Genomic DNA, 10795 nt, shown 5'->3' with positions numbered 1-10795 from the left:
GTTTAGACGTAAGAGTGCAGTATCGTGGTGCTTTTTAATCATCCGGATTCCGCTTACCATTAATTTAACTATTAATTGAATAATAGTCGCTATCAATATCAATTACTTTTACTATATTATTTGTCTTTTTGTTAGTGTTAAACTTTACTGTTACTAACTCTGTTTTAGGCCGATATATAATTGCTTTGAATTAACGTGTTGTCAGAAAACAGAACATTTTGAATAGCAATTTGAAATGACTATTAATTTTTCGATTTTAACACTAAAACGACTGGAATTGAGAACCATCTCCTTTTTGGAAGTCGGCCAAAAACTGAATTGTCAATTTCAATTCAATTTTTTTTTTAATTTACAGCCTTTTTAAGGTGATGGATCATTATTCTTTGACATTGAGACCTGATAAAAACTTTATGCAATTATAACACGGACTATAGTTTTTTTTCTAACTTACAGTGTATCTCGCTTGCACTCGGATGTTTCTCCATTGCGAATTGTTGCAAAGAAATCTAATTTAATATCTATTTTTGGTCGTATTTAGTTGTAAATCGAGAATATTATACACGCTGAAATTATAATGGTTGTTTTCCCGAAGCGAAATGATTTTGTCGTGGTATTACAATCGATTTATAAATATAAAAAATTATTAGAGTCGAAAATGTCAAATTCACAATCGAGAAGGAAAAAAATCCTCAAAGAGACCTCGAACCAATAGTAATACCGCGTGAGTGCAGGCTACGTTATACCGTATCGCTACGCGCGAGAGCTTATTTTGCTCTAAACTTTATCACTTTATTGGCGGCGCGGTTCAAGTGGATGTACCTACCCACTATTCACGTTACGTCTAGGGAGTTACTATTGTTTCTCACACTTTCGACTTGCTGATTTTTTTTTAATTATTTCAAACCAAAAACATTTTTACTTTTTAAGTTTAACCCAATCGATAGTACTACTGAGGGCAAATCGTTCTGCCGCGGGAAGACAACCACTAAAATATCAGCGTGTATATTATATAAGGCATCATTTTGGCCATTCACATTTCGCTTTTCACGGTCGGGCAATACATTTTTATTAACAAAAGTGATTGTCCCAGATATGTTGCTAGATATATCACTGGGATCATAGCTTAGCGCTTCTGACACCTAGTCACGTCACATGAAATTAACATTTGACACTCCTCTAGCACCAAACTTGTGATTGTAACATTGCGACGATTACAATTGATGATGACACTCTTTGCAAAACTACGTATTTTAGCTATTAATTAAAGAGTGACTGCTAAGAGAAGGGACGCCTGTCGACCAAAGCAGAAACGCGATTTCTGTTTTGAAAATTATCACATATATCAAAAGTCTAATTGGTCTACTAAAAAAATCTCCATACCACTTTGTATTAGTGGACAGGCACCCTTAGTTTGGTGCTGGGGTGCAGGTTAAGTTATGCTGTCTCGCTCCGGACAGCAAGTATTATAGTTTATATTATACATAGTATTATTCTTACGATGATTATCTTTTTTTTTCTTGTAATTTTAAGATGGCGTAATTTTAGATGTTCGTATTGTAAGATCATGACAAGGCAGTGTATGTTGTGGACTGGGGCCTAATTTTCCATGATATTAGAATTTAAACTACGCGCGAAATCGTATTGTCACGTCAAATTTGGCACATACATACGAGAATGGTCGAATTTGACAGCTCCATACAAAATCTATCTTTGACACCATACAAAAACTGTCAATTTTTATTATACGCGTGTAACAATTTAAATATCATAGTAAATTAAGGGCATTGTATGAGATGCCTTCGACGGTTTGTGTAAAATGTAAATTATTTCTTTTGTATTTTGTATGTGAAACTTCGTTTTTTGTATTATCGTTTTATTTTCTTATTTGTGTTTTATAAGCTTAACCGTGTATGTTGAACGCAGGAATAAAGAGCTAATTGTGTACTTATTGATTGATACTTGAATCTTAACGATACGACGCTATTCAATTACTAGAAGATGTGTCTGTAGCCTATATAAGCCTATATATGCGCGTGCTAAAAACGTGAAGTGCCAAATTACAGGTATACTGTGCTCAAAATTCAAAATGGCGAATGAGATATTGTGGCTAATTCCGTTGTACACAATATCTTAACTAAACTAAAATGGCACGTCTAAATCTATTGCTATCCCTTTCATAATGTTGCATGTGGAAAAGGATAGCACTAGATTTAGACCTGTTAGTTTAGTTTAGTTTAGAGATTGTGTATAAGAGAATCGGCCCCATTGTTATATTTATTGTTGCCAGTTGGAAAAATAAAAATATATAATATTCGACGATGACGAAGCATGTCGCTTTTGTACTAAATTAAAAAAAAAAATTTTGACTCGGTGTGTTTGGAGTTTGGACGGATATGTGTAAATATAAAATAAGCTCAGTTAAAAAACGCTTTGGCCAAAATTGAAAATAGTAAAATAATAGCGCACAATGGTTTGCCAACCATTCGAAAATACCTACATAAAATTCTTCAAAAAAATATGATTAAGTATCCTTTGAATTTAGAAATGTGTAATAATTTCTATTTTAATTTGATGACTAATAAATTATAGTTATTTTTAATTTTCTGTTTCTTATGATGAATATTAATAAAAATGTAACATACTTTCATTTCTAAAAACCTTTTGATTTATTTATTTATGTACTGTACTTATCCTAAATTAAATAACTATAAGCAATGTTAATAATATACCATTTGTGAACTGGTGCTACGAGGAAACCATGTGCTAAATAATGATTACCTAAATATACACAATATATTATACTGTATAGTCCATTGTATTATACAAATTTGACAGTAATAAATAAGTGAAGATACATTTCGTCGTCACATTTTCTATGATTGGAAGTTTATACAGATAAATAATGCAATAATAATATACTAAGCAAATGCTGTTAACTCGATTGTTATTTATGAAATGCGCTCCTAACATATTATATTGTAATAATGAATGTATGAAGTATATGTTAAGTGCCTTGTTGTGTTAGCAGTTGTATGGCGAGCCGATGCTCGGATCAAATGTTGCAATTATGAACGTTGAACAGAAATAAATGTCTATTTTACTATTTTCATTGCTAGTATTATTTATCCTGATTTTGAGAGGTTTCCACATAATAAGTTATCCAATTCCCTCATGAGCAGTTTACCAGATTCTCAATTCACCAGGTTCGCAAGTCACCAGATTCTCAATTCACCAGATTTGCAACTCACCCGATTTGCATCTCACCAGATTCTCAATTCACCAGATTTGCAGCTCGCCAGATGCGCAACTCACCAGATTCTCCATTCACTAGATTTGCAACCAATTGACCAGATTCGCAATTCACCAGATTCTCAACTCACCAGGTTCGCAACTCGCCAGAAGTACAATTAAATACAAATAACACAAATTAAATTTAGAAAAACTATATTTTAAAGCAACAAATAAAGAAAAACCGGCCAAGTGCGAGTGAGGCTCGCGCAACGAGGGCAACGAGCTTCGACATTTTGCACGATAATTCAAAAACTATGATGCATAAAAATAAATAAAAATCTGTTTTAGAATGTACAGGTGAAGACCTTTCATATGATACCCCACTTGATATAGTCACTCACTTCGAAAGTTGAAAATACTAATTATTAGTTCATGACCACAATTTGATTTTTTTTGTGTGATCTAACCCTAAATTCAGATTTTCCCCCAAATGTCAGCTATAAGATCTACCTACCTGCCAAATTTCATGATTCTAGGCAATGATATTAGAATCTTCTAATATCATTGATTCTAGGTCAACGGGAAGTACTTAGTACCCTGTAGGTTTCTTGACAGACAGACAGACAACAAAGTGATCCTATAAGGGTTCCGTTTTTCCTTTTACCTTAAAAATTCTTTTTAACCCTAAAAATTAATTCATGACAAAAAAATTAAAGTCTAGGCGGAAACAAATTATCGGACGAAATCAAAGTCGCGTCCGATTATAATTTGTTTCCGCCTACAGTAGATAATACGCATTTTCTGTTTGTTTGTACAAAGTCTGGTGAATTGAGAATCCAATCTGAAGTTGCAGCATGGCGGTTTTCCTAGACCCCAGAGTAGATAAGGATTACTCACAAGCCGGGCTGACATCTGTTTATCTACAACTAGCTGATCCCCGCGGCTTCGCCCGTATGTATATAATATAGCCTATGTCATTTAGGAATAATGTAGCTTTCTATTGGTGAAAGAATTTTCAAAATCGGGTCAGTAGTTCCAGAGATAACCCCCTACAAACAAACTTAACGACATTACCTCTTTACAATATTAGTATAGATAGTATAGATGTGCTAGTACCGTCTCATGTTCAGATTGAACTGCTTGTTTGGAGCTAACTTTGTTGTACGATCGCTCCAGCCACTTTGAAAGTGTTGATACAGCGAGCGGTGATAGTCTGGTGGTAAAGACATCTGCCTATTTGGGAAGTTGGGAGTTCGATCAAAGGCACGCGCCTTTCGACTTTTCAGTTTTGTGCATTTAAAATATCCCTTGCTTACGGTGAAGGAAAACATCGTGAGAAAACATGCATGCCTGAGTTCTCCATGATGTTGAAATGAAATGAAATGAAATCATTTAATTTTGCTAAATGTGAGTAGTAAATGATCGTAAATATATAGATGGTCCCTTTCACATTTTGCCATTTATGTATGTATGTTCTCAAAAGTGTGTGAAGTCTGCCAATCTGTACCGGGCTAGCGTGGCGGACTATGGCCTAAGCCTTTCTCATTTTCAGAGTAGACCCGTGCTAAGTGGGCCGGCGATAGGTTGATCATGATGACACAACATCGAGCATTGTTGCAATCATAGAAATAGGAATACTCTATGAAACTATCACAAGCATAGTTCACAGTTTAGTTCGCCAGGTGTTCAACCTTTATATTTTACTAGCTGATGCCCGCGACTTTGTCTTCGTGAAATTAGGATTTTTAAAAATCCCGTGGGAGCTCTTTGATTTTCCGGGATATAAAGTAGCCTATGTCACTCCCCAGGTCTTTATCTATACCCATGCAAAAAATTACGTCAATCCATTGCACCATTGCGACGTGATTGAAGGACAAACCAACAAACAAACACACTTTCGCATTTATAATAAGGGTACCTACGAATTCTAGTAAGGAATAGTCACGAACGTCTAATTTATAGGTCAAGTGACGTCACGGTAAATTCAAGATGGCTGACAACATATTCTTACATATCGCCAATTTTATTAAATTACAGGAAATAAAAACAAAGTGAAATAACATATATAAATATTTATTTATCAACAGTAAACGCCTTATCGAACTGTTCGTCAGAGATCTTCCGTTTCTTCAACTTCTTGATGAGAGCCACGTCCGCCGCCAACTCGTCTAATTCTTCTTGAGTAACTGCTCTTCTCTTTTTTCCTTTACCTTCTTCGTTGTTCTTCTTTTTTAACTCTTTCCGCTTTTTCCTTTTCTCTTTTCTCTCCACTTTATTCTGTTTCGCCTGCTCCCAGGGTTGTGTTTGGGCCTGGAATATAAAGTCCATTTTCATTTCAAGATGTGTTTTTCTAGGTTTTTATTTACCTAACCATGTGATATATGTACAAATATACTAGAATCTAGATAATACCCGCGACTTCGTCTGCGTGCACATATGTTTTAAAAATCAAGCGGGAACCATGGGGTTTCACGGGATAAAAACTAGTCTATAATAATATGTTAATCCAAGCTATAATTTATCTCCATTCCAAATTTCATCCAAATCAATTCAGTGTTTTTTGCGTGAAAGAGTAACAAACATACACACACACACACACACATATTTTTCTTTATAATATTAATGTGATGTCAAATATAACGTATATGATATCTGTCTAATAGTCACTGGATTTTCCAGAGGTGTTTATGATTGAACAACAGTTGAAAAAGTTTAATTTACAAACCATTTTCTTTTTCTTCTTCGTCGGCCAGACTCCAGTCTTCTTATACTCGTCCAACTTCTGCAGTCTACTCGCCTCCTTCTGCTTGTCTCTGTATGGTATGCTGTTGAAGTCTATCTTGTCTTTGGGCCCCACAAACTGCAGTGTATGCTCCTCCTTGACCTCTGGCATGAGGGGCAGCTTGAGCAGGCCGTAGCTGGTGGCGATGTGGCCCAGGGGCAGCTCCTTCAGCTGCAGCAGCAGGTTACACTCGTGTTTGGAGTACGCTTGTACGTGCGAGACGAATGCGCGCTGCCCTTTATCTAAAACTGCTTTGTCTCGTTTCTGTTGCTCGTGGAGAATTGATAGCACCTGAAACCAAAACCCATACTAATCATTACAGAACGCGACCGAAAGTTTTTTTTATATTTCATTATAGGAAAACGCTTGACCACAATCACACCAGATGGAAAGTGATGATGCGGCCTAAGATGGGACGCGTTTACCTAGAAGATGCCTATTCACTCTTGTTCTAAAGATACCCGGGTTGTAGTTGGTAATGTAATGTACATCGGCCATTAGAATGACATTTCTGCGTTGTCTCTGTCACCTATCCTACCTTACCAATTTTTTTAAATAAAATATAGCCTATATCACTCAGGAATAATATTTTTCTGGTAAAAGAACTTTCAAAATCTAAAACCTAATACAAACAAACTTTACTCTGTATAATATTAGTAGGTATAGAAATGGATCTGGCACTGACTTCCATACCGTTCTGCTTGTAGACCTAGTTAGTGGCTAGCGTCACCTTGTCTCTCAGTTTCTGTGTGACGGTGAGCTTGTCTCCGGAACGAGTCCAGTCCTGGAGCTCCACTTTCTGGTTGGCGCGGATGAAGGGCACGTAGGCCTCCTCCGACGGCAACAGAGGCAAAAGTGAGCATCCCGCGGCCCCTCCTCGCGCCGATCGGCCCGCCCGGTGCACCAGGGCTGCAGGGCTGCTGGGCGGCTCCCACTGCAGCACCCACTCCACTGCTGGGATGTCCAGACCTCTAAATCACCACGAATTACATTCAGAATACTATGAAGTCTTACCTACAGCCCGCGACAGATCGAGACGACAATCGGGGTATGAGGCTGGGGGACGTTGGGGTGTGCGGGGCGTTCCCTCCCCGATTGCCATCTCGACCTGTCGCGTACTACATAATATTATGCCATGACGAGCGGTGATAGCGATAGTTAAGACGGGAGGTCGGGGGTTCGATCCCGGGCACCACGCCTAGCTTTACAGAGTTAGGTGCATTTTAAGCAATTAAAACGTTAGCCCGACTAGTTTCGAACCCATCCGGGGTCCTTTTTCAAGGGAATCAGCTCGCGCACGCGCCGCGGCTGTGATCAGTCACAACTAGTCGGGCTAACGTCGACTAGACACGTGAGTACAGCCGGGATAGATATTATTTATAATGGAAATCACTCACGGTAGTTTAAACGCTAAGATAAACAACGTGAGAAAACCTGCAACTCTAAAATTTCTCAAAGGTAAGTCTGCCAATCCGCACAGCGCCAACTTGGCGGACTATGACCTACACCCTTGAGAGAGCCAGAGATAGCTTGCATCCCGGGGAATGATATAGGCTAATTTTATCCCGGAAAATCAAAGAGTTCCCTGTTCCCATGGGATTTTCAAAACCTAAATCCACGCGGAAGAAGTCGCGGGCATCATCTATTTAGTATTCAATAAATAGGTTCTCATTTACCTTGCCATTAAGTCCGTGCACAGCAAGATCGCGTTCTCCGCCACCCTGAACCCCTCTAATATTTTGTTCCTCTTCAGCTTCATCTTGCCGTGGATGGCGAATATCTGGATGTCTGGCAACAAGGCCGGCAGCACGTCCGCCCAGTAGTCCACGCACGCACACGTCGGCAGGAAGAACAGCCCCTTCCAGATCTTACGGTTTCTTATGAAGTTCAAGAGGAACAAGAACTTGTCCTGAGGCTCCACTATGACATAGAAGTTTTCTAACAACATGGGCGTGCTTATGGATGCTTTTTCTTTAACGCTGATGAGTACAGGATTGCGCAAGCCCGCTCGGACCAGGTCCTGCAGCTCTTTGGTCTGTGTCGCGGAGAAGAGCCCCGTGCGGCGCTGGCGGGGAAGGTACTGCAGGATTGTGTTGAGAGTTGACGTGAAGCCTAGGTCGAGGAGGCGGTCTGCTTCGTCGAGAACTAAAAATTCCTGTAAAAACACATTTATCATCATCATGATCAACTCATCACCCGGCCCATTACTGAGCACGGATCTACTCTCAGAATCAGAATGAGAATGAGGGTTTAGGATGTAGTTTGTTAGGATGGCCCAGCGTGGATAGCTAAACACACACATCTTTGAAAACATTATGGACGACTCTCACGCTTGCCAGTTTCTTCACCATGTTTTTCTTCACTATTAAAGCATATGATATCAATTAATTACTTAAAATGCACATAAGTCCGAAAAGTTTTTATCCTCGACTTCCCAAATTATTGATCAAAGACTTAACCAATAGGCTATCAACTAAAATATATATAATATTAACATTACAAATACAAAAGATAAAAGTTTTTTTTCAATTTTTTTTTTAGGGGGTAGTCATATGTAACTATGTCAAGATAAAAGTACTGATGAAACAAAAACTAGCAGCAAGTCCAACAAAGACCTTCTGTACCAGTTCTGTACCTTGGAAGGAAACATGTACTCGTTTTGTTACTTAAATTATTTCCAACTGAAACTGTATGTTTATCTGTTATCACAAAAAAACTCAGTACACTTATTATAAATGTGAAAGTGTTTGTTTGTTGGTTACAAACACAACATGTGTACATGTGTGTAAATTACACATTACAATTATATATTACAAATTAAATATTTTCAGATTAATGATAGAAATAATGGTTGCTCCTAAATATACTTACCAAATCTTTAACTCGTCCAGGCAGATTAAGATGTTTCCTTTCAGCCAACAAGTCCTGGAACCTCCCGGGAGTGCAGACGGCTACCTGGGCCCCCTTCTGCATGCTCTCCGCATCTGCCTCTATGCTCCTGCCCCCAACTAGCAGGGCTAGGCTTATGTGGTGTAGTTCAGGTTCCTGAAGGAACTGCTCTATGACCTGCAACCAAAATAATTGAAGGATTAAATACTACTTTGAGTAGTTTCTGTTTTATTTCAAGAAACTTTTTCAATGAATATATATATATATATTATATATATATATATATATTTATATCAAAACTGCTTTTAAATTAACTCTTAATATCATGAATCTGAAAGTTTTGAAAGGTTTAACCTTGTGATACCTCCTGGGCACGGCCATCTGCAGACTGTGCCAGGAGTCCATCGAGACTGATGCATAAACGTAGCATCCACCTAGGGAAACATCATACACCATCAGGATGCTGGTTTAATTCCAGTCAGAGAAGTACTGCTGCGGCCACAATTTTCGACAAGGAACTAAAAAGTGGAGGTGATCACAATGTATCGGAGACAGTCGAAGTAATACAAGGTATTCAAGAACCTGCATAGCCCCAAAGAATAAGAAGATACCGTACTACCATAGACGACAATGTTTTATTTGATAACCAGGTGATTCACGCGACTTCGGCCGCGTGGATGTGGGTTTTTAAAAATCCTGTGGGAACTCTTTAATTTTCCTGGGATGAAAGGTAGCCTTTGTCCTTCCTCGGGAACTCTGTACCAAATTTCATCAACATCGGTTAAACTGTTGGGCCGTGAAAAGCTAGCAGACCAGACAGACAGACATACTTTCGCATTTATAATATTAATAGTATGGATGTCAAAATAATCAGAATAGTCACCTTAAATATTTGCACAGCTAACTCTCTGGTGGGTGAAATGATAACAGCATAAACAAAGTCCTTCCTAAGAGGCGTGTCTCTCGCCTTCTTCATCAACAGCTCCAGCATAGGAACCACGAAGGCCAAGGTTTTACCAGACCCGGTCACCGCCTCCGCCACCACGTCCTTGCACGTAAGAATGAGTGGAATTACAGCCGCCTGTATAGGAGTCATAGTTTTGAAACCCTGCTTGTTGATGCAATTTAACACTGGCTGCGAGAGAGCAGGTGTCACTTTGGTCCAATCCTTGATGACCATTTTCACTTTGCATAAATCGTTCAGCGTTCGTTGACTAAAACTGATTTAGTTATCAAAGCATATTTTTGATAAAAACAATTAAAAATGATCGCAAATCAAAACCATTAGTCCAAGCCACTAAGATTGAAGATCAAATGATCACAAGATCACAAGAAGAAATGATAAAAAAATGATCAAAACAGTCAAAAACCATATTGAACCATATCAAAACACATTACACCAAGCATCACAAAGCTCAAAGTTGTCCACATGTTTTTGACATTGACACCTGTCATTTTGAACATTAACAAACGATTAACGAATGGCCAAGCGTGTTTGGAAAATTCAATAGTAGAATTCTGAAACCGAGCAACCTCCTTCGTGTTTTCTTCAATCTACGCGATATTGGCGAAGTAAATTGTGCCGTGGTGGCACTACCAAAAGCCACTAAGCAAGAAACAACAAGGAATGGTCACACGAATGGCCTACGCTTAGATAATAATAGACAAAGGGCCTACGGGGCCTCCCGCTTCCCCAAAAGACATGTTTTAACATGAGATTGGTTTTATCCAAAGAATTTTTAAGTACTACTTCGTCGATCCTTATCATTATTGTTATTTGATACCTACTATATTGACGTAAGGTTATGGTTTTTGGACATCTTGGCCATTCAAATGGGTGCTTTGATTTTTGACATTAGTTTTGACCATAGATTGAGGAAGTTTTGCTATAAA

At 38.4% G+C, this 10795-nt stretch overlaps 1 protein-coding gene across 1 annotated transcript; it reads right to left on the bottom strand.

The window, feature by feature from the left end:
* Positions 1-5288: 5288 nt before the first annotated feature.
* On the bottom strand, positions 5289-10281 carry LOC117985337 (probable ATP-dependent RNA helicase DDX55 homolog). The gene is made up of 6 exons (XM_034972025.2): positions 9786-10281; positions 8885-9079; positions 7690-8168; positions 6744-6984; positions 5957-6304; positions 5289-5541 (listed from the first exon to the last, which is right to left on the bottom strand). The coding sequence occupies exons 1-6, from the start codon at positions 10080-10082 to the stop codon at positions 5305-5307; spliced, it is 1797 nt and encodes a 598-aa protein (XP_034827916.1). The 5' UTR covers positions 10083-10281; the 3' UTR covers positions 5289-5304.
* Between the last annotated feature and the right edge of the window lie 514 nt (positions 10282-10795).

This window comes from Maniola hyperantus, chromosome 9 (assembly GCF_902806685.2).
Source record: "Maniola hyperantus chromosome 9, iAphHyp1.2, whole genome shotgun sequence".
NCBI classification, from domain to species: domain Eukaryota; kingdom Metazoa; phylum Arthropoda; class Insecta; order Lepidoptera; family Nymphalidae; genus Maniola; species Maniola hyperantus.
This window is presented reverse-complemented; position numbering and strand designations above follow the sequence as displayed.